The following is a 24,831-nucleotide window of genomic DNA, read 5'->3' on the forward strand; positions in this document are numbered from 1 at the left end:
CTGGGAGCCTGTGCGAACAGATAGGTGCATGGATCACTGTAGAAACTGCTGTCTGCGGGGGAGATGCTCACTGGACCATCTCACTCAGTTACCATCTTTCTGCCAAGCCTGTAATGTATTTCACTGTCACATTTGAATACTTTCAATTGCTATTTCACTTCATTAACCCTTAATAACTGTATATATACATTAAAGGGGTACAGTGTGGTATTTCACCACATGTATGCAGCATGCACTGTTCAAACTATGTCATTACCTATGTGGAACACTAATGAACTATTTACTTCTGTCTGGCTTCCAATACCCCTTAGCCAACCTCTATCTTTCCTTCTCCTCCGCTTCCTAACCTCCAGTGCTCTACAATCTGACTTCTTCAGGTTTGTGTACATGAGCGACAGATTTCTCTTTCTGGGTCTGGCTTATTTTAATTAATAGACTCTCCTTCAGTTCTCACAATTTTGTTACAAATGGCAGGACTTCATGTTCCTTTATACTCTCTCTGTAAGTTCTGTTCCTTTAGAGAACTGTGACTAATACACAAAGTATTTATCAGGGTAGAAAGCAATCGTTGAATACATTATTTTGAACAAATTAGAGCACAAAAGTTTGGTAGAAACTTTTATTTCTTCATAGGGATGTTAACTGGACATGTAGAAGTGAATTTTTTTTCTCATTTTCTTCCAAATAAAATTCCAGAACAATGTTGTTTATCTCATAGTACCAGAAAGTTTGAAAAAGATTGACTTGAAAAGTTAAGACAGGAAATAGTTTCAACAAAAAGGTCTTAGTTTTGCATAACAATGTAATGTTTCGTTAACAAAATGATGGAATTCAATGTACACCTATTTCCTTAAAAAATCTCTTGTACTGTCACATTGAAAGTTTTTAAGTATTAAGGCAAGGCCTTTTTTTTTTGCCATTATTAGTTTCTACCAATAAGTTTTATACTTAAGTATGAGTTAAGCTATATCTAAGGTTTTCTAATTTCATGTAATACGCTTTCCTACTTCCTAAAAGAACAGGCTAGTTGATCAGGAAGTACTGAATTGCGACAGCACACAAGATGGCAATAAGTGCAAACCCTATGAGAAGGGTGAGAACAAAGGTATCATCGCTCATCTCTGTCTTGTACTTCTCATCTTTGTCGTTGTGGTTGCCTCTGCCTTTACCCCCACTGCCTCTGCCATGCCCGGACTGATGCTTGTAAGTTGACAGAACCGCGCTGGGGCTATACGGTCCCCAGAGCTCTTGCACGCCATCAGAATTTTCATACTGGCGTCCTGCACAGACCTTGAAGCGATATCTTGAATTTGCAAGATAGTTGGAAAAGGAAAAGGTAGTGTTCGGTCCTTTGTAAATCTAAAGGAAAAAGGATCAAATGGAAATTATTGTTTCTTTCCAATAAAAAATATACTGTATAGATTTTTATAACAAGAAAAACAAAAATTCATTAGTTTCATGAACATGTTCACAACAAAAGTAAAATGTTACTCAATGTTTCTAATGTTCGGAGGGGATTCAGTATCGAGTATATAACTTTGTTCAATAAAGCATAGTGAAAACCTACAACTGTTCAAGTTTAATTACATTATGTATGGACTTGAATCATGGATTGCGACCAGTGGCATCAAGAAATACTAAATAATTCAATGGTAATAAGCTAATTAGATGAATAAGCTAGATTATGTACATAAATGTTACAGATGAGATAAAACTTTGGGAAAAGATTTAGTTACTTTAAACACTTTTTAAAAATAACATTATCTGTTTGTGTATCTGCTAATATTCCATAGCAAATTATATTGAATGAATGCAATAAAAAGTCAAAAAAAATATAAATTGTACTAATAATGTGCTAGTGTTTTAACTGTAGATACTATCTCACCATTCTGAAGTTATATAATTTAAATTAAAAGCTTTGACTTAAAAAAAAAATAACATACTTCCCACCAAAAGCTCTAACCTCAGCTGGACTTAGAACTACAATTTTTTTTTTTTTGAGACGGGGTTTCTCTGTATAGCCCTGGTTGTCCTGGAACTCAATCTATAGACCAGGCTGGCCTTGAACTCAGAGATCTGCCTGCCTCTGCTTCCCAAGTGCTGGGATTAAAGGTGTGCACACCCTGCCCCATACTTTTTTTTCAACAAGGCCTCATAGAGCCCAGGCTACCCTCAAACTTGCTACATAGCCAAAGAGTACCTTGATCCTCCCATGTTTACTCCTCAAGTGCAGAGGCTACAGACCTGTGCTACCACGCCTGGCGTAATGTTAAAGACTAAATGTAAAAGAATATACCTGCTCGGCTTTCTTCCCATTCATGACTTGAAGACAGTAAACAATGGGATCACCTTTAACTGGCTCCAAGGAATCCCATTTGATTTCACAACTGTTGTTATTCAGGGGGTGAAATCTAGGTGCTGAAAAAGGAAAATTACATTTTAGAAGGTTCTATTTTTCTCTGATGATGCTGAATACATTGAAATGCCTCATAACCACACAATCATTACAAGCACATGTAGACCTAATATGAGAAATATGTAGCCATACTTAAAAAGATATTTATGTATTTTTTGTTTTTGTTTTTTGTTTTGTTTTTTTTGAGACAGGGTTTCTCTGTGTAGCTTTGCGCCTTTCCTTGAACTCGCTTTGGAGACCAGGCTGGCCTCCAACTCACAGAAATCCGCCTGCCTCTGCCTCCCAGTGCTGGGATTAAAGGCGTGCGCCACCACCACCTCCCGGCTGATATTTATGTATTTTGAGAGATGGTTTCCCTATGTAGCTGTGGCTGGCCTGGAACTTGCTATGAAGATCAGAATAGCCTTGTGCTGGCATTAAAGGTGTACACCACCACACCCAACAGAACTATACTTATTATTGAAATTACTTTTGTTATACCATCAGGATCATTATTGTAGCAAAACCTTAATGAAGTTATAAATTAATAATGCATGTTTAGACCTTTTTTTTTTGTTTTTCGAGACAGGGTTTCTCTGTGTAGCTTTGGAGCCTGTCCTAAAACTCACTTTGTAGACCAGGCTGGCCTCGAACTCAGAGATCTGCCTGCCTCTTCCTCCCATGTGCTGGGATCAAGGGCATGTGCCACCACCGCCAGGCTCAGGTTTAGATTTTCTATTCATATTTTATAAATTTTAATTTTGTTTTTTTCAAATATCTTAGAGAGCATCTAATTCCACCACTACCCCTTTTAAGAGTAAGACATGATTTAAAAAAAAATGGGGCTGGAGAGATGGCTCAGCAATTAACAGCATGGGCTGCTCTTCCAGAGGACCCAGGTTCAATTCCCAGCACCTACATGGCAGCTCACAATTATCTGTTACTTCAGTTCCAGGAGGATCCAACATCCTCACATAGGCATACATGCAGGCAAAACATTAATGCACATAAAATAAATACAAATAGTGATTGAACTCATGTGGAAAGATTAGATCAACCAAATATCACAACTGGGAGAAGGAAAAATAATCCTTACACCCAAGGTTCTGAGACCTGCAAACTTGGACTCATTGTGAGTGTGATACACAGCATTTTACTGTTCTGATTGTAACAGGGCCCAGACCTTAGCACAACTGACTCCATGATGGGAGTGGATTCAGGCTCTAAAACTCAGCATGTGAACAGCATCACCTGCCAAAACTAAAACAAAGACCTAATCCACCAAAATCCATAGTTCTGGGAAAGTCTCTAAATGTACTAACCTTGCCTTTTGGCTTCTGTAGTTCTGCTTCTGGCTAACTGTTCTTGTTAACTGAAGTATGTCAACCCAGAACATGGTTTTTTGTGCTTAAAAGCCCACCCTGAGAAAGGCTCAGTGCTACAGTGGGATCCTGCACACCTAGTGTAGTTTTGGGCCTGCTAATAAACACTTGCTATTGTCTTAAACCCATGTTTGAGCAGTCTTCTCTGGTGGATACACTACAACACTGATAAGGAGAGTAAATCCATAATTTCAGAAATAAATTTATTAAAGTTTACATATTAATTTAGCTTTAATCAGTATAGCTATACCTGTGAATTGATAATTTTTTTCCTAACAAACCATTTGAGAAAATATAATGTGTAGCAATGAGTGGATATGACAATGTGAGAGGCACACAGTTATAGAAATCAGGAGCCTGTGTTTTGCCTGCATATAAGTATGGGCACCAGTGTGTATGACTGGTGCTTACAGAGGTCTGAGAGGGCACTAGGCTCCCTGGAACTGGAGTTATGGATGGTTGTGAACCACCAAGTGGGTGCTGGGAACATAACCAGGGTCCTGTGAAAGAGCAACAAGTGCTCTTAACCTTTGAGGCATGTCTTAAGCTCCATGTCTTACTCTTTTCTAAAAAAAATTATTTAACTTTATTTTATGTGCATTGGTGTGAAGGTGTCAGATTCCCCCGGAACTGGAGTTACAGACATTTGTGAGCTGTCATGTGGATGCTGAGAATTGAACCCAGGTTCTCTGGAAGAGCAGCCAGAGCTCTTAACTGCTGAGCCATCTTTCCAGCCCCATTTTTTTTAAATCATGTCTTACTCTTAAAAGGGGTAGTGGTGGAATTAGATGCTCTCTAAGATATTTGAAAAATATTGGTTGTGGGAGTCTTATTAATACTTTTTAAAATATTTTTTTTGAGACAGGGCTTCTCTGTGTAACAGCCCTGGCTGTCCTGGAACTTGCTCTGTAGACTAGGCAGGCTTTAAATTCAGAGATCCACCTGCCTCTGCCTCCGGAGTGCTGGGATTAAAGACATGCACCACCACCATCAGGCCTGAAGTCTTAATAAATCTTTTCATTGATCCTTAAACACACAATTAGGCACTACTTTTTTGGTAGTCTACTAGTGAGTTCAAAAAATTACTACTGCTATTTTTTAAAGATTTAATTTAATTTTAAATTTTAAATTATTTATTTATTTTATGTGTGTGGATGTTTTGCCTGCATATATGTATGTCTGCACTTTGTGTGCGCCTGGTACCTGTGGAGGCCAGAAGAGGGCACTGGATCCCCTGGAACTGTAGTTAAAGATGGTTGTGAGCTGTCATGTAGGCACTGGGAATCAAACCCTGGTCCTCTGGAAGAGAATCCAGTGCTCCTAACCACTGAGCCATCTCTCTAGCCCCAAGATTTAGTTTAATTTTTACATCAGCAAACAAAGTAACAGGTTTCTTTATGGCATTTTCATACATTTTTAGTTTTGGTTACTTCCCCAATCTGCTGAGCTCTATCTTACTACTTATACTCCTCAACCCTAGTAGTCTACCTTCTACTTTAATATATGTGTTTTATGCCCTCCCTACCCCTTCCTTAGAGTCTCTCCCCAGCCTTATGATTTCTAGTTTCCTCACCTTTACCCACAATTACTCTCACCTAAACATATTTCTATAAAAATTTAGAAGCAACACTTTTCATATGAGGGAAGGCATGCGGCATTTGTCTTCTGAGCCTTGTTGCCTCTCTTAATATAGCATTTTCTAATTACTGCTCAATTGTATATATGTGCTGAGAAAGCTCTAATAAAATGTTCAGTGTCTGTGTGCACCATTTACCTTTAAGTGCAGCAGGTGGGGTCTTTGTTGTAGTGAAAGTGTAGACATCAGACAGTGGTCCCTCACCAGCTTCATTACATGCCTGGATTTTAAACTTGTATTGTGTATATTCACTCAATTTTTGCACTTTGTGAGTCAGATCAGGCCCATTGTAAATGACAGTAAATCTGAGGGGAAAAAGATAAAGATTAGGAAGCAATATTATAATCAACAGTTGAGTCCAAGAAAGTAAAAATAAGCCAGAAAGGGAAAACAAACAAAAAAGCAAAAAGAAATCAAGTCATAAGATCATATACTGTCAAGGCGCTGGGCTTTATCTTTTTCTCCCATAACATCTATTCTCTGGTACTTACACTGCATGAAGTAAAGGAAAAAGTGGTTAGGAGGAAGCGAAAACATGGATAAGAACTAAAAGTATTGTTTCACACAGCAACGGGCTGTTTCCACCCTACTTAGTTCACTGAAATTACAGATTAAGACGTGTGTGTGTGTGTGTGTGTGAGAGAGAGAGAGAGAGAGAGAGAGAGAGAGAGAGAGAGAGAGAGAGAGAGAGAGACAGACAGACAGACACAGAGAGAGTGAGCATGCCTGGCAAGAGGCAAGATATAACAATTTAAACTGTTTTTTAGTTGCAGTAGACGTTAAATGGTAAAAGTAGTTACCTGCCAGATCGATCTTCCATTAATAATTTGTAGGTTATAAAGTTGGCAAGTGATTTTTTGCTTGAAGCATTGCCCCATTTGAGTCTGAGACTCTGGTGTCCACAGATCCCACAAGCAAGCTGTGGAGGCGCTGGTGGCAGTGGTTTAGTTTTGCTTCTTATTGGTGGGCTAAAAGGGCTTAGTCCGTAATGATTCATAGCTTGAATTCTGATTCTAGTGGTAAAAATAAATTAAAATATATGAATTTATATTGAGTAAAGGAAATACTTTTCTTCATATAACCCAACCCACTATATCTCTATATAGAATAACTATTATACTGATTACAAGACAGAACTACTATTGAAAATCATTGATGGGAAGCAGAAATGGCTCTTACAAACATCAAATTTCACCAACGAAGCAGAATTCAAAAGAAATATGAAGTGTATTAAACACACAAATGCAGATCTGCTCAAAATTCTCAACATTTTTTGATTTATCCAAAAGAAGATACGAGTGACTTACCTGTATGTAGTGTTAGGCTGTAGATTTTTCAGAACATACTCTGTTACTCTATCAACAGTCAAGATTTTTTTATCTCCATATTCGATGTTATATCCAGTGATTGGAGAGCCATGGCAGTCTGGCTCTTCCCATTGGATAGCGATGCAAGTTGACGACAATTTGGCAGGCACTTTGTCTTCAACTTCTTGTAACATTGGAACTATGGCAGGTACAGTTCCTGGTGTAGCTACTTTTCCAGTTCCTCCAAACATTCCAACCCCAACTATATTTACAGCCTGAAAAACACATGCTTTGTTAGCAATTCATTTAACGATTTCTGTGCATGAACCATTTTGTTACATAACAAAACAGTGCATCCTAAACTCATAGTCTAACAATTTGGTTCTATGTTGCAGAAATACATGCTGAGACTTGCAGGCTGTAAGTACTTTAGGAAGGTAAAGAGTGCATATGGGGGAAGGAAAGTCAGAAATGTTAATATGCATATTTTAGGAAAATTATACCCCCACAAGACTCGTCAATTATGACACAAAGCTTTTCTCCATTCTTCATGCTTGAGTTTTTATCTCTGATATATTCCCATCCAGTCAATCAATTTCACTGATCTTGGGAAAGCATTATTTTTCATTTTGAGATCATTATAAATATACATATATCCTGTACCTACTTTCCTCTGAAGACAATATTTTCAATAGCTACAGCTCAAAACTAAAACCAGGAAACCGTTATTGATAAAACCCACTGATGTTATTCAGAATTGTGTGCACTTATTTGTGTGTGTACTTAAGTTTTAGTCAGTGACCATGACCGCTTCAATAGGAAGAAGTTTTATCATAGGATTCCATCTGCTCCTCTTACAGCCACAGTATGTTCCTACTCTGCCCATCCTCTAACTTCTGGAAACCACTAACTGTTACCCATCATTACTACAATTTTGCCATTTTCAGAATATTATATAAATTGAATAATGCAACATATAACTTTGATGCAGGCTCAGCTTTTTGTAGCTACTATAATTCCCTGGAGAGCTTTCAGCTATTGTATATATTAATACTTTGTTCATTTTTATTACTGAACAGTATGTCACAGTAAAGATGTATCATAGTTTATTTAACTATACATCTGTTGAAAGATATTTGATTCCTACAAATAAATGTAAGATGCTACTGTGCTCTTTTCTGGAAGGACTATAATTCTCATCAGTAAAGTGTAAGTGACCAGTTTCCTTATGTCTTTGACAGCACTTGGTGTTATCATTATTCCTTAGCTTAGGCATTCTGAAAGATACAGAATGGAATTTTCTTGTGCATTTCCCCAATAGTAAATGATGCTAAACATCTTTGCATGTGCTCACTTGCCATGTGCATATTCTCTTTAGTCACGAATCTGTACGCATTTTCTAACTGAGTTGTTTGAATTAACTGCTGAGTTTTGAGAGTTCTTTATATATTGTAGGTGCTAGTCCTTTGCAAGATATGCATATCACAAATATTATCTCCCAACTTGTAGGTTCACTTTTCATGCTTTTTAGAGGATAAAAAAGTAAAAGTTTTAAACTTTGAGTACCACTTTTTCATTTTGTGGGCTGTGCTTTTGGTATCAAGTGTTTGCCTAGACACAGATCACAAAGATTTTCTCTTATTTTTATTTATTTTTTTTTTACAGAAAGTTTCTTTTTTAGTTTTATTATTGTTTATGAGTTTAACACTTTATTTATTTTTAAGAGACAGATTCTTGCTATGTTGCCCAGTTTGGACAGAAACCTCTGGGCTTAAAGGGATCCTAGCATTTCAGCCTTGAGTAGTTGAGACTACATGTATGTGCCACTTTGCTTGGTTGGGTTTATGGTTTTATTTTAGTGTCTATTTTCTGGAAAGGAAGATGTAAACTCACTGTTAATTTCTCTTTAAATTCTTTGTAGAATTCTCCAGTGAAACCATTTGGGACTGGAAGTTTCTAAGTGGTTTTAGTGTATAGACAGTTTCTGTCATGACTACAGGGCTAGACATCACCTAGGCTGAGTTTCAGTAGTTTTTTTTTTTTTTTTTTTTCGTTTTTCGAGACAGGGTTTCTCTGTGTAGCTTTGTGCCTTTCCTGGAACTCGCTTTGGAATCCAGGCTGGCCTCCAACTCACAGAGATCCGCCTGGCTCTGCCTCCCGAGTGCTGGGATTAAAGGCGTGCGCCACCACCGCCCGGCACTTTGTGGTTTTTGAAGACTAGTTTCATTTCTTCTGCACTGTTTCATGTACATGTATAAGACTGTCCTGTGTTTGTAAAACTAATGCTGTTCTATTGCATTAATTAGTGATTGTGTCTATCCCATTTTAGTGCAGATGAACCCATGGCCTCTCACACTGATCACCCTAGCCCCTCTACTTTTTTATGTTTGTCAGTTTTTTAAGAAGTTTTTCCAACTTTCTTGTTTTTTTTCTAGTGAACCAATCATATTGTTTTACTGAATTTTACCACTGTTTTCCATACAGCCCTATGGTATTGTGATGGCTTAAATTTTACAGAGAGCACATTTCAGATTATTTTAAGTTTGTACTCCCCCTGCAAACTTTTAAGTTACATATATTATATTCTAGTTTTCCAGAAAAAATAGATCACTTCCAGCTAGCACATGGGAAAATTTATGTAAGAACTGGCTTTTGAGGAACAAGACAGGCAGAGGGGCACCGTTTCCAGGTGGAGTCAATTTGTTTGGAATAAAGACTCTATAAAGATTTTCTTAACTGTAATAACTGTCACTTAGAAAGCAAAAGCACGGCCATCTTAGTTTGAAGGCAAGCCCATTCCGACCTGAAGAGACCCCTATTAGTTAAAATATAATTACATTCTTTCCTCTCCTCCTCTCTCCAGCCCCACCTATGCTCCATTCCTTTCAAATCCATGGCCTCTGATTGTTCACAATTATTGCTGCACACACACACACACACACACACACACACACACACACACGTAACACTAAACAAACTCAGAAGTTGCGTGTGTGTGTGTGTGTGTGTGTGTGTGTGTGTGTGTGTTTAACGCTGACCACTTGGGATTGCATAACCTATTATGGGGGTCTCATCCCTGGAGAAGAGTAACTCCCCCCTCACAGCAGTCTTTAATTGCCTGTAGCTTTTCATCTAGGAGTGGGTTTATGGGATTTCCCTCATCTATGTTGGCATGTCAACTGGTATCATTGTGCAGGTCTTGTTTAAGCAGCCATATTGGTCCCTTCTTTCATGCAACTGACAGTTTTCAATTTCCCCAAAGTCAAAGGCATTAATACCATTCCCACACATCCTAGAAAATGCCCAGCCCACTGACTGCCCTGTCACCACAAGCCCTATAGAAACTCTAGCCTCTATAAGAGAAATTTGCTCTATCTTTCTCTTCTTCTGACAAGAGCCCTCGGGTTTAACCGAAATAAATGTGTCCTCGTCTTTTCTTTTCTTCTTGATCTTTCTCTCAGGTAGACCACATTGTATGGACATACGTTGTCCGAATAATTGCCCGACACCACCAACTGGTGCACACCTCCCTCAAAACCACTTCCTCAGTATATTTCAGTACTCCAATACCCATTTTCCCCTGTGGGGCTACGGAGACTCAAACACATCATCCTTTGCCTCCTTGGGTTGGACAGCCTCATTCTCAGAACGCCTTCCCGCCAAATACTATTATCCTTGCAGCCCTTAAATCCAAGGATTCCTATCACTTTACACAGGGCCTTCAGATGGGTTAACTGTTCCGTTGTTCCCATCTACCCAGTTATCCCTATCCCTCATTCCCTCCTTTCTCACCCCCGCCCCCGTCAAAAACTCACTTCACTCTCTTAATCTCAAGGGTGCTTTCTTCACCATGTGCTTTTCACCTTTACTTTACATTCACAGCATCTGTAACCAGGTCTGAGTTCTTCTGGCCCAACAGCTGTAATTATCTCCAACCTGTAGCCTATTTCTGTAAACAAACTGATGCTGTATGTCAGAGCTGGCGCCTTCTGTCTCTAACTTCAGGCAAGTTCTGTTCCTCACAGCCTTCAAACTATCTCTCATCAGTCTGTTTTTTCCTGTCTTCTCCTCTAGTTCCTGCTTTGCCTCGAGTCTGATCACATCAGCTTGCTCTACCCTGCAGCCTCTGGACAGGCCTGCCCTCCAGTATCCATGACACTCTGTTCCCAGCTACAAACAACACCCTTTCTGTGACCCACACGTACTTCACGATTACTTCAAGACAGGAGATGAGACCCTTAAGGTTTTTCACCAGCTCAATACCACTCCCATTCCTGGGACCCTGGATAAGTTGATTGAGGGTAGCACCCTCAAGGACCCCCCTTGTTGGGTTCCCATTGTTGAGTGGTATCATGAGACTCTCAACTGCTTCCATTCTCAGTGAGTGGAGGAGGCAAGCTTCCTCCTTCCTTAGACCACTCCTCAGCAGGCAGAGCTCATTGTACTCACCAGGGTCCTACCCTCAGCCTGGAATGCTGCAGTCATCCTCTATCCTGACTCTGTATGTACCTACAGCATCATTCAATCCATCTCCTAGATTTGGAGAGAATCGTGTTTCCTTACACCAAAGGCCACCACTGTCATCAATGAGAGGCGTTCCCCCTCCTCCTCAAAGCATCCATATTGCCTCAAAGGGATGCTATCATCCACTGCAAAGGCCATAAGACAGACAAAGGCTCTGTCACCCTGGGGAACTGAATGGCCCATCTCTGGGTTGTCCTAGCAGTCTAGGGCCGGGATATTCCACACTATCTCTTTCTTTTGCACACATAACTTTTCTCCTCTCCCCCACCTCACTCCATCACACAGGCAGAAATTCAACCAGAGCTTGAATTTCAGGAGCCCTACTGGTACCTGACCAAAAGAACCGCCTGGTATGCCTCAGCTGCATCCCAGAGGGCAAGGAGGGCTGATGGCATCCTCTCTAATCCACTTCCTAATCTGTCCATCCTCTTACTTCCCTCCCTCCCCCTCAGACAGGGGTCCTTACTTCCATACTTCAACCAGACTGTCTTACTACCCACCAATCCCGTGAAATCCCCTAACTCCTCCCTGTTCTCCTCATGTTGGGACTATGTTCACCTTTCCTGGTAGCAGATCGGGCTTTCCTGCCTCATATCTGCTTGGCTTTCCTCAACAGAGGAACTGCACCACGCCCAGTAGAAAAGCCCTGAAATCGATTTTTATGTGCATGGGATGGCTGGAGTTGAGGCAAAGACTTCTGCAATCAGGCTACTATAATTAATTTCCAGAGATTTTTTTTTACCTGCCTACAACCCCCTCAACATCTCTTCAGGAGGCCATACCAAAGGCCCTTTGCCTGGCCTGCCAAGTCACCCTTGGTGGTCTCTACTTCTCTCTCTACAAACTGAAAAGTGGGCCTCTGTGCTCTACACGCAGTGAATGTATGGGCGGAGGACAGCACAAGGCTGGTAATCAGGAGAGCAATCTTGCCACTAGAGAGCAAGCCCCTTCACTCACTGGCCTTCATTACTCCCTTTGGTGAGATATCTGGGTGATTTAATGATCTACACACTCTGTCATCTACATGACTTCTGTCAAAAAGCCCTTTGCCTGGTCTTGCATTTCCTTTCTCCACAGCCTTGGCTCCTCTCTGTGCAACTACAAGTTAACTACACTTCCCCCTCTACCACACCAACACACCTTTCTCTTCAGTCTGGTGTACTCCTTAGACTAATTGAATTGTCCACTTTTTGGCAACCAGAGACCAAAGCCTTGGCTTCCAGCGAAGAGGTCACCATCCTGAGTTCTCTTCTCCATGTCCTACTTTTCACACCCCTAGTCCCCCTCTGTCCCTCTCCAACTCCATCTCCACCTGATATTTGATTCTTACTCACAATTTCTCTGAAATCCTAAAATTCTAAAATTCAGTACCTTCAACTTAACCTTGGAGGAGTCCCCTTCAGACTGTCATGCGACCTCTATGCAGCCTGTCATAGCCCTAGCCTTTGGACACTCCATATCTCTCTGGCACACTCTAACACCAAACTGTGAACACCCAGGGACGCTCTCCCGGATATTCTGCTTTAACCTTTCCCCTGCCTGGCATATGCCATGGGCCTCTTCTGAATTTGCACCTTCCAAACCCACATGCGCCTCCTCTTAATTGGATAGGCAAATGTACTCTTTCCTTTTTGTTCCTCACAAAGTCATGTCTCCCCTATGATGTACCCATCCTGGTCTCAGCCTCCATCAGGGTCTCTAACAACTTTGGGAGTCATGATGGAGTTGCGTAAGGGAACTTCCATCCTATGAGAAATATTTCACCATTTAACCCTTATTTCTAAACAAATATTAGAGAGCATCAGTACACATTAGCACATTAGCTTCTGACAATCCAAGGCCAGATCTATTCCCTAGCTGCTGTTGTCATGCAGAACTGCCAGGCCCTCCCTGTTTTCTAGAAGCCACCTATGGGGTCTATGTGTGCACTTCTGAATGAACAGCGCATTTCTTTACCAGTAAGTCAGCTCTGGTAGAGATGGCGCACAAGGTTTAAAGGATAGTGGGCCGCAGAGATGGCTTGACAATGAAGAGCACTTGCTGCTCTTCCAGAGGTCCTGGGTTCAGTTCCCAGCACCATACAGTGGCTCACAACCATCTGTAACTCCTGTTCCAGGGGATCCTCTGCTCTCTCTTCTGGCCTTTGTGGGTGCCAGGCATGCTGATAAAATTAAATTAAAATAATTAAAGGATACAGCCATTGCTCTTCAGCAGTCCTCCATCTCATGATTATCCCTTCCACATTCTTGGTTGCTCCCTTGGGCTGCTCCTGATAATCATGATCATTCTGGGATTCCTCTTCCTCCCTTGTTCTAGTATCCCTTTCCAGAAGTTTTTGGATGACAGAGTTACCTCAGTTTTTCCTAGCAGAGTGAGCTCACAAGAAAGCCTTAAAGCTGTCCTCCTCCTACAGACCCTTCAATCCTAGAACTGTCGCCCCTCCCTAACAGGAAGTACTATTAGAGACTTGGTTGCTCTGTCTTCCTACCAAATCACAGAGCTTGAATTGAGGGAACAGATGTACAACCATCTTGTCTTGAAGGCAGCCCAATTCTGGTCTGAATAGTACCCATTTTCATGAAACTAACAGTTTCAGTTTCCTGAAGCCAAACTTCAATAGAATATACCATTCCTGCAATCCTAGCTTAGTCACTAACATCATCTCATCTAACCAACAAGACCATTCTTGTTGTACAGGTTAATAGCTCATTCAGAAAAATTTCCAGCCCCCGCCCCTGCCCCAGTAACCCCTTTAACAAACCTAGCCAGTAAAAGAAGTTCATTCTCTTACTTTCTTGACTTCTGATGAGAGTCTGTCCCAAGTTTATCTAAAAATAAACCTGTCCTTGCATTTTATACGCATATTAAAAGTGAAATAAGCCTAATCCCAGCACTTGGGAAGCAGACGCAGCAGGATTTCTGAGTTCGAGGCCAGCCTGGTTTACAGAGAGAGTTCTAGGACAGCTAGGGCTACACAGAGAATCCCTGTCCTGTCTTGAAAACCCAAACCAAAACCCGCCGTCCCCATCCCCACACCCCCCCCCCAAAAAAAAAAAGAAAAGAAAAAGAAATAAAGAAACTGATCGTATAGGCCTGAATGGGTGTATTTGCTTGTTTCAGGCAGGGTCTCACTCTATAATCCAGGCTAGCCTTAAACTTACTATATATCCCAGGCTGACCTAAAAACTGGGCTAATCCTCCTGCATCATCCTCCAAAAATTCTGGGAACACATGCATGTACAGGCCTGGCTAGAGTCAGTGTTTTAATAAGCATTTTAGGTAATTGCTAAGTTCAGAGAAATTTGAAAACCACGGAAGTATAAAGGAAATATGGCATATCAAGCTGGACTGGGAAGTACATGAGAGATCATATAGGGCTTTAAACAACACAAGAAGTGATATAGTTGAAGATAGGCAATATTCATAGAAAGCTTTCCCTTCTTGACTTTACTCTGGTCTTTATATTGGAAATGACATTAGTATTATGTATATGGAAAGTATAGGTTAATAGCTGTTGCCTTCTTTACAGTGAAGGAAACGCCAGCTCTACCTGGACTCTGCAAAAATACGTGGTTGCCGGAGTAAGACCTTTAACTTCATAGCGCAAACAAGGGCCAGTGTAAATCAAATGCATGGAATCTTCAGTTTGTCCCCACTGCAGTCGGTAATCAGTGATTTCAGCACCATTGCATTTAGGAGTCTGAAAGATGAAACACGCAGAAATTCAATTCTTTTTTCTAAGTGGTCACTATATTAGATACTGTGGAGAGGAACAATACATGAAAGCTTATATCCGTCAAGTAATATACAGGATAGAAATAGGTAGAAACAAACACAGGCAGGACACTATAACAACATTAAAAGACACATGTTAAAGTAAGAAGGAAGACTTGCTAATTTTACGTTAGACAAATGAAAACAAATATATTAATATTGTTTAACATTACCATTGGTTAGTATGATAAATCAATAATCACATACCCTTGTGATCTGGCCTTTGTAAGTTAAAAATAAGCTCTGCCATGCATTATTAACAGACTAAGTCTTTTTTGTCAATGTTAAAAAAAAGTCAGTGCTTGAGACTGGGAAAAAAAGAATAATCCAAATAAACCTATATGCCTAAATAATTAGGCTATTTCTTATTTTTAAGAATTTAATTTGGTAAGATATTCACATGGGTTGTTAAAAGTATATTCTTAAGTCTTTAGCATTCCTTATGTACCACACTGTAGTTACAGGTTAGAAATAGTACCCGAAGATTTCCCAATGAAGTCAAAGAGTATGAAGCTCTGGGCTGGGGAATATTGTTCAGAAGCAGAGTGCTTGCCTAGCATGTATGAAGCCCTGGGTTCAGTCCTCAGCACCACAAAAAATTAAAACTTCTTATAAATTGATTTACCTTTGCTATCTCTTGCATTAGCTTTTAAAATTCCATTAGTTACCCATTGATGGTATATTTTGATCCCTGAATTTATAGTTGAGATTTGAAGAGCAGATTATCAGTTCTGTAGTCTTCATGATATCATTGGTGTCAATCAAGTCCTAGGTATGTTCTAGAAACCATGGTCTGAGGATTATGGGATCCTAATTCTAAGCTATGATTTATTAGAGATTTCAGGGTTTTTCCCCCCAAATGTTCTAAACCACTAACACGTTTGTGTATCAGCAAAATTAGTAAGAAGTTGAATTGGTAACATACTTCCCAACTGACAATAACACAGGTTGGCCCCTTGCAGGTTAGCACAGGTGTACCACACTGAGAAGGAGGGTGCCGGGCTGGTACAGTTCCACACTTCATTGCATGAGATCCAAGCTACAAATTAAACAAACATCCAAATAAACAAACACATGCATGACTTTGCAGGCGTGGTCACTCCTCACCTTGACAACAAATACAGTGCAAGCACATATTCATTCAAAGTGAAATGAAATGCAAGCGAGTTACCTGAACAGCATAACTTTTCGACTCGTATTTTATGTTTTTAGCCAGAAACTGTGGGTTCGTCAGGATTTAATTTACTTACTGCACACTTCTTTTCAGAGCCAGGGTACTCCTTTCTGTCATTCCGGGCACCTCTGGATTTTTTGCCACGCACAACTGTTTCCAAGTTCCCATTAACAGAACGATTGTCTACAAAATACGTAAAATGCACTCAGTTCTCCCCTCCCCAAAGTACTTATTTTGGTACTAGTGATCGAACCCAGTCTTGTTTACACTAAGCACACACACTATCATTTGGCTCCACACCAAGTCCCTAGTTTTTATGGATGGTTCTTTAAAACAATACAACATACTGCAGAGTGAGCTAAGTAAGACAACTCTTTTAAAATGCTGAGAGATGCAAAGCTTATTCTATCAATTAACCTCATAGGTTGACTTAGACATTAAAAAGTTAGGTTTCAATTACCAAGAATTTGCTAAGAATTACTGGATTCAGACTAAAAGGAAACTCTACTTGATAATATTAACACACACACACACACACACACACACACACACACACACACACACACACAGAGAGAGAGAGAGAGAGAGAGAGCAAAAGTCCCAGGCCAGGAAGCTTAGGCACAGTTGTCAATCACATAAGGAAGCCTTACTTGCAGGAAGGCTGGTGTCCTTGCACTTGTTTTTACCATTTGAGGGCGGTGGACGACAAGACTCAGGAGGTAGAGTAGGTGTCTGAATTGTCAATACATCCGAAGGCTAAGAGATAGAAAATATTTTACTGTTATACTAAATTGAAGTTCAGCTTTCAAAAACATTTAGTACTACAACAGTTTATTTCAATCCTCAATTTGAGAACTTTCCACTTTCTGTTTTCTTACCTGGCTTTGGCCTACAGGTGAAGTGCAAAAGACTCTCAGTTTATATGTGGTGCCTGGTTTGAGGTTATCATACAGGAATTCCTGCAGAGTGCCATTGTAGATTAGCTTCCAGAGATTTGCTGGAGGAAGAAGAGCAAATTGATTCAATTTATTCATAGGTCACATGAATTTTATAAGTCCCCATAACAATTCATGTTTCTTAGCATGATATATGCTAAGAAACAACCATTTTGGAAAATAACTTGATCCAATAATCTTTTTGGGGGAGGTGTTTCAAGGCAGGGTTTCTCTGTGTAGCCTTGGCTGTCCTGGAACTAGGCTGGCCTCGAACTCACAGAGATCCCAGATCCTCCTGCCTCTGCCTCCCGAGTGCTGGCATTAAAGCTGTGAGCAACCACTGCCTGGCTAAATCCAATAATCTTTTTATGATTGTTAAATTATTTTATTCCCAGTAGAATTAAACAAAAGTTTAAGGTATCAGTAAATAATGATTGCTTATCAAAACTCAAAGGAATTCAATTACATTTTGGGGTTTGGTTTTATAGGTGTGTATTTATAGTGATTTTCTGGTTCTGGTACTTGTACTAAGGTTACATAAGACACTACTATTAGGTGAAGCTAAGTGAAAGATTTGCAGGGGAACCCTGTACTATTTTTCATAACTTCTAGATGATTGTAAGATTATTTAAAAAAAAATCTTTTAAAATTCTTGTTGCCTTACCACCATCTGAATTTTCACTGGCTTCTAAACTGTAGCTTGAAATGTGCACTCCACCATTATCTTTGGGGGAGTCTAAAAAGAGAAATAAATTTTAAGTGATTCTTGAAAAGAACTTGCAAATCTTTCACTAAAATTTTATCTCATAAATTATAAATTCTCACAGAGAAAAATATAATCACAGCACATTGTTATATTTCTATCTATATACTAGTAACAATCTAAAATATAATACAAGCTACACACATTTGGTATCACTCAAGTATTTAGATAATATTTCAAAGTTCTTGGGAAGAAACTGAAATGATAAGAATATGTGGAATGATTTTCATTTATCTAGTTTAGAGGCAATAAATCTGTATAAATACAAATTCTGGTTAAGCTGACATCTCTGATACAGACTTCTTACTATGGTACTTACGTTGGATATAATTTTACTTAGAAGAAAGTTATTTAAGGATCCATACAAAGTTCAATAGTTTGTTCATATGTGAATAATTAAGCTAGCAATAGGAAATTCAATAGCAAATTAGAAAAAAATAATAGGGTTTACAGTTAAACTCATTTATACGGCAGAATATTTCACATGCAAATGTGAATATATTAAGCTTAGGGAAACTGCAGAAAGACTGCTTCTCAATAGTAAATATGGAGAGAACGAAGTTTAGACATAGGAGAATTACTTACCCCATCCAATTTTTACTTGGCGTGCATGAATTGCTCCCACTACATATGGTTTTTTAGGGTATCCAGGCTTGGCTGGACAAGTAGAATATTTTACTTCTCCACTGGGGCTGCTTCTTCCTTCCAGATTGTAGGCAAAAATCTGTTCGTGCAAAAAAGAATATTTTGTTGAACACTGGAAATAAATGTCTGGTTTGATAATGTGTAATGTGCCAGCTGAGTGAGAATTTCCAAGAATTAAATGCAAAGTAAAGCTTCATTTCAAAGAAAAAAACCCCCCAGCAATCTGTTTTTTCTAGTGAAGAGTTCAATCTTATATGAAAACATTACACCAGTTTATAAATCATGCCACATACCCGAAACTTGTATGCAGTATTTCTCTGAAGATTTCTTACGGTGCAGGAGAGGTCTTCTCCATTGTATTTAGGTTTGAAACCCAATCCCTGAAAATGGAGGACAGTGAATTTAGGAATGAAGCCTAGGTTTGAACTCTAGCTTCAACTTACTGTCTACCTGAACGGTCTTTAGAAAGTACCTTAGTCTTTCTGAACCCCAAAGGGTCGTCTGCAGCAGGTCCTCTGCATGTATGTTCCAGCTGTTAGTTTGGTGTTTTTGTGGGACTCCTGACCGTGGGAGTGGGTGTGTCTCTGACTCTTTTGCCTGCTCTTGGGATTTTTTTCCCTTCCTATTGGGTTGCCTTATCTAGCCTTGATATGAAGCCTTTAGCCTTGTCTTATTGCATGTTGTTTTGTTGTGTTTGGTTGTCTCTTGGAGGCCTGCTTTCTGAAGGGAAATGGAAGGGGAGCAGACCTGGGAGAGAGAGGTACGTGTGTGTGTGGGGGTGGGCGGGCGGGGAGCTGAGAGGAGTGGTGCTGTGGTCCGGATTATTTTATGAGAGAAGAATCTATTTTCAATAGGTTCCATTTTTCAAGACGTAATGAGATAGCACATGTAAAAGCAACTAGCCTATTAGTTACAACCCAGAACAGGTCTTAGTGTTATCTACTTTATTTAAAATTTGTTAACATAGCCAGGCAGTGATGGCACACACCTTTAATCCTGGCACTGGGGAGGCAGAGGCAGGCGGATCTCAGTGAGTTCGAGGCCAGCCTGGTCTATAGAGTGAGATCCAGGACAGGCTCCAAAGCTACACAGAGAAACCCTGTCTCGAAAAAACAAAACAAAACAAACAAAAAACAAAACAAAACAAAAAACCCTCCAAAATTTGTTAACATGTCCATAGTAATTTCTGGCTGCTTTTTAAATTGACTAGCTCTTTGACACAGATTGGGATGAATGCAGATCCACAAGGATCAAGGTTGGGATTTTTTTTTCCAGGTGAGAAGTGAGTACAAAACAGTACTGAAAAATGAGGCTAAAGAATATAGTAAACAACAACAACAAAACAAACAAACAAACACCCCCCCCCCCACAAAAACCAAAACCAAAAAACCCTGGAAACTTACAGATCTTGGTTCCTCCATCTCTAGCACATAAGTAAGAGTGTCATTTGGGTTTGGGTTTGTTGGGGCACACCATTCTAGCGACAAACTGTGGACTCCTGCTTCTTTCAACTTAGGTGGCAGCGGTGCTGGAGGTGTGTTTCCTGATGTATAGAAGACTGCTATTTCACTGAAATTACTAAAAGAATATGTTAAAATGGAAACATCAGTTTCAGGATCTTATGGCAGTACAGATTTTTCAATAGTGAAAAGAATTCAGTGTACCTGACGCCGAAGTTATTTTTGGCAGCTAATCTGAATGAATACTTTGTAGAAGCAGTCAGTTTAAAGATCTTGTGCTGTTTCATGGGACCACTGTAGCAACTTTTGAACTCTTCACCTTTACCCTTGACAATGCACACAAAATATTAGAATATTTTAAAATATTACACTTAACAACACATACTCAGCATAGCATTGATCATTCACAATCAGGTGATTTTGAAAGAAAACTATGCATGAGATCTAAGCCAGATGGGGTTCAGCTCTGAAGAGGGGGAAACAGACACAAGCCCTCATCTCTAACCCAGAAGATATCTCCAACTGATAACCGTTTGCAAAGGAAAAAGTAGTTTTCTCCCACAGAGTCTCAAATCACACCTAAGGGCAGGCCCCATGCCCAGCAGTAGTTGGCCAACACAAAATGAACTCCAGGGTAATTTTGGAGGTTTTTTCGTCACTTATAGTGCTTTGTCTGGGCATTAAAAAAAAAATCCTATAGGTCTTTTGCTTATATATTATGGTTTCCAATTTTGTGTTGGAATGTGTGTGTCTCTGTGTCTATCTGTGTTTCTTGGGATTTTCTTTGGCTCTTTTTTTTCTATTCATTTGTTTGTTTTGTCCTGTTCAAGTTTGTTTGCTCTTATTTTATCTTGTTTTATTATTTTCTTCTTTCTTGTTTTAGATGCCTGCTTTCTAATGAGAGAGAATAAGGAAGGGTGTGGATTTGCATGGAGGTGGGGAGGGGATCTAGAGTTGAGGGAGGAGAAACAGTAATCTGCATCTATTATATGAAAAAAATTATTTTAATAAAAATAAATATGCATACCTCATCCCATTCCAAAAGAAAGCTGCTTATTTTGGAACCATTATCATTGGAACCCTGAAAAGATCAGAATGATAAAATTGTGATGGGTTATTTTTACATAATACATATATATGTTGCATAGATTATGTACATGTGTATTCATTTAAAGTGGAATAAATTACTGCAAAACTTGTCGAACACTTGTTTTCATGGCAATTCATATTTAAGATCAAAACACATGCTTTACAGTCTACAAGACACACACTGATTCTATACTTTGTGTTTTTGGACTACATAAAAGGAAAGAAATTAAAATTAATACCTAAGGAAATTTACTAGTAACTGTGATGACTAACACCAAAATTGAAGTGCTGGAAAGGGGTAGTTCACTTTTTTATTAATTCCCTTAGTTACACTGACATTTCTCAATTCACTTGGCAGGATCTCTCAGAAAGAAGAGACAGATCATTGTGAAGACAAGTGTTAGAGGAGTAAGTTAGATGAAGCATGCATCATCTGTCTTTAAAATTCAGGATACAGGACACTGTTTTAAAGTCACATTGAGATGCTTTTGCCAGTAAAATCCTTACTTTCCAATGTAGATTCAGGCTGTTCTTGGTTCTGCTAATTAGTTTGGGTGCAAGTGGAGGGTCTGGTTCACAGCCAGGTGTTGTGAAGCTAACCACTTCAGACACGCTTCTGTGTTGTGCATTTCTTATGGTTGTAACTCTGAAAGGGTAACAGAAATTGTTGTAAGCTTTCAAGTAGTAAGTTGCAAGATTGTGTTTCTAGACACATTTCTTTGTTGTTCTTTTGCTAGCATATACTGATGATACATAGTAATGGCTTTATGACATTTTCATATATGATCATACTCTCTCCTTCCCCATTATGCTCTTTTGCTCCTTTCCCACTCCCACTGACCCCCTTTTTCCTTCCTAAGTGCCCCACTTTCTACTTTCATGGATTTTTTTGAGGGGGATAACCTAAAGAGTTTAACTAGGGTTGCTTACATGACTATGGAGGTGAGGTTCTTTGCTGGTCGATAGCTAGGCTGACTTCAGGAATTCTAAGTACTAAACTCAAATAACTTAAGGAGTCTTGGCTGGCTTACAGGCTGGTGGTAGGTTGTGTAGGACAGAGTTCTTACCTTACAAAGTAGATTGTGCAGGGCTGTAGATCTTGTAGGGCCACAGTAACTTCGCCACCACTGTGAAGATAATCTTTGTTTATATGGAATCTCACATATATTTAACAGCTAAGTACACAGTCCTAGTCTCATAACGGAATAACTGACTAAGAACCATAATTTTCCTTGAAGTTTGGATAACTTTAAACCACTTTTTATGTGTGCAAAATAATGTTATTAGTAGGCTAGAGCTACCCTTGAGGAGCAGCAGCCTCACTATCCATACCAAGTTTCTGAGGGCTATGATCCGGGAGATATGTGGTTTTCACTAGCTAGTGGACACACCACAGAGCTGCTCTAAGTTTCTACCGCAGGCGCTCAAGTTCAGAGAGTGGGATGCCCATCTGCACATCTGCACCAAGAGGAAGCTGGAGGAGCTGAGCAAAGTGCTGCTAGTTATCAGAAAAGTGGCCACTAAGAAGTACTGAGTTTGGCCTGTCCCCTTGCATCAATAAATCTATACCACACGTCAAAAATGATAATACTAATTCAAAGCAGTCAATTTGCATTTCACTACTGCAAACATTTAACCAAAATAGTACAGAGTTACTTTTAAGTAGCTCATTTAAAAGAGTGTAGATACCAAAAGCTTCAAAGAACACCATGTCTCAAGCAATTCATTCATTCAGTTTCACAGGGATGTTTCTGGGGTGGGACCCTATCTGGCCACACGAATAGAGGGATTATGTTCCCGAAACTATGTCTTCCTGAGCAAACAAAAACACCTAAGTGTATTTCACCACACCAAGGAACTCCTAAAAAGACCCTTCTAAAAATCGAAGGGATTGATACTTTTAAGCAAAGCCTACTTCAAAGCCTTTGGGGTAATCAGAGATGTAAGCAAACAGGCAGCCTTCTCATCTTGCTGGGGCTCCTCCTCTTTCCCCTCCTTTTCTTCCTAATGTTGAAAGCTAAGTTCTATTTCTTTTTAAACTAGTGATGTGTGTAAAATGTGCGACATACTAGAAAAGGATTTCCATGCAGGTTATTTTTGCATATCCCTGTCTCCTACCCAGTATAGAGGATTGTGGGTTATTGATTCTTAAATCTCATAATTTTACCTGCTAATTATCAAATAAATGAAACTTTACATAAATTCTCATTTTTTTTAACTTCAAGTCTCTGGCCCACGAAAGTGAAAAAATTCTAGAAAATAAAACTGTCAGGTATGATTTTCCAAGTGTTGTACAGCATCTGTGGCTTATTTATTGCCTCAGCTGAGCAGTGGGTGGAAGAGTGGCCCCCTTTTCCCTCTATTTGCATGCCTTTCCTTCCTCTTTTTCTCTGTTTGCATCTTCATCCAGGCTGCCTGCTGTTCAGAACATCTGGGTGTGTGCATGCTATCTTCTGCTGTATCCTCCCTAGTCCTGGATCTATCTTTTGATTCACATCCCTGAACTTGCTATTGTCACAACCTCTTTTTTCTAACCAGCTCCCAGAATTTAATTCCTAGCAGAGTCTAAATACTGAATTCTCACTGCAATGTAAATTATCTCACTTGTTTACTTAAAGACACCATCATGTGGAGCTAATTTTTCCTAAAATGGACCAAGTGAAAACTGAAGAGGAATTAGAGGTTTGTTTTTTATTCTCCTTAAGTTCAAATTTGTCTAATAGGAAGCCTGTAGCTGAAAATGGATGAGCTGATATTTAAATAACGTACTGTGATCTAATGAGCTTTTTGGACTGATTTGGAAACCTACTACTCAAAAACTACCCCTGTCAAAAAGAAAAATTTAGGGAAAAAAATGAAGAATTTAGCCTAGGTATAAGTTGGGGCATAATGGCTATATGGTTATACAGTACATTTGAACTGAATAATGAGAAATAATTAAAAAGACTTACTTATAAATGTTTTTATAGGTTCCATTTTTACCATTGCTAGACAGCGCCAATTCAAATGTCACAGGAGAATTAATATGATCACATTTTCCAGTACTGTTCAGAGTCCATGAAATAGTAGCAGATCGTGTTTGGATACTAGAAACCTAAAATGATGAAAACGCAAGGAGTATACTTAAAAATCATAATCTGTAATTTTGAATCCAGTCTTTCTTAAGTCTTATTCGATATTAGGTGTAATTCCCATATTAGGTGCTGAAATACTGTGATTAAATTAGCCATTAATTTTATCTTTAATTTAATATTATTTCATTGCTGCAGGAGGTTATGAAAATTTTAACACAGTAAATGCTTAAATGAGTCCTCTACTAAAGAAAAAGTGCTGTGAGTTTGCAGGGTTTAGACTGTAAAGGTAAAAGAGCATGAAATCATCACCTCTGTTACTTACCACAGGTTTTTCAATGTTGAAACAGCATGACTGTGTTCTGTATTCTGTACTGTTTTCTAAAAGTAAGAAAAAAGACCCATCTCAAACAAAACAATGTATTGGCAAAAACAAGAGAAAAAAGTTAGACCTGTTATCACTCTACAAAGACATCAGCACAATGAAAAATACTAAGACCTAATGACAACTTACATTAAACACTTAAAACAGAACCTGGTCAAAATATGTATTAAACTCTAGCAGGATATCTACAAGATTCCTTAATTTAAATAAAATCAGACAAACTAAGTAGGATTGAAATTTGCAATGTTTCATTAGAAGACAACTAAAAAATTTCAAGGACATGCAAATTTT

At 39.2% G+C, this 24,831-nt stretch overlaps 1 protein-coding gene across 1 annotated transcript in view; it reads right to left on the reverse strand.

The window, feature by feature from the left end:
• Nucleotides 1-605: 605 nt before the first annotated feature.
• LOC131898954 (fibronectin type III domain containing protein 3C1-like) overlaps nt 606-24,831 on the reverse strand; it is a 54,464-nt gene continuing 30,238 nt past the window's right edge. The window contains exons 7-26 of the mRNA XM_059250258.1: nt 24,481-24,536; nt 24,036-24,178; nt 22,152-22,211; nt 21,592-21,730; nt 21,023-21,076; nt 20,200-20,321; nt 19,939-20,113; nt 18,829-18,915; nt 18,476-18,614; nt 17,792-17,863; nt 17,071-17,189; nt 16,843-16,948; nt 16,269-16,375; nt 15,944-16,057; nt 14,795-14,944; nt 6,721-6,995; nt 6,214-6,426; nt 5,552-5,718; nt 2,297-2,418; nt 606-1,359 (exon numbers count right to left, since the gene is read on the reverse strand). Coding sequence (XP_059106241.1) covers nt 1,024-1,359; nt 2,297-2,418; nt 5,552-5,718; nt 6,214-6,426; nt 6,721-6,995; nt 14,795-14,944; nt 15,944-16,057; nt 16,269-16,375; nt 16,843-16,948; nt 17,071-17,189; nt 17,792-17,863; nt 18,476-18,614; nt 18,829-18,915; nt 19,939-20,113; nt 20,200-20,321; nt 21,023-21,076; nt 21,592-21,730; nt 22,152-22,211; nt 24,036-24,178; nt 24,481-24,536 — 2,756 coding nt within the window. The 3' untranslated portion in view covers nt 606-1,023. The remainder of the gene's footprint in view (nt 1,360-2,296; nt 2,419-5,551; nt 5,719-6,213; nt 6,427-6,720; nt 6,996-14,794; nt 14,945-15,943; nt 16,058-16,268; nt 16,376-16,842; nt 16,949-17,070; nt 17,190-17,791; nt 17,864-18,475; nt 18,615-18,828; nt 18,916-19,938; nt 20,114-20,199; nt 20,322-21,022; nt 21,077-21,591; nt 21,731-22,151; nt 22,212-24,035; nt 24,179-24,480; nt 24,537-24,831) is intronic.

This window comes from Peromyscus eremicus, chromosome X (assembly GCF_949786415.1).
Source record: "Peromyscus eremicus chromosome X, PerEre_H2_v1, whole genome shotgun sequence".
NCBI classification, from domain to species: domain Eukaryota; kingdom Metazoa; phylum Chordata; class Mammalia; order Rodentia; family Cricetidae; genus Peromyscus; species Peromyscus eremicus.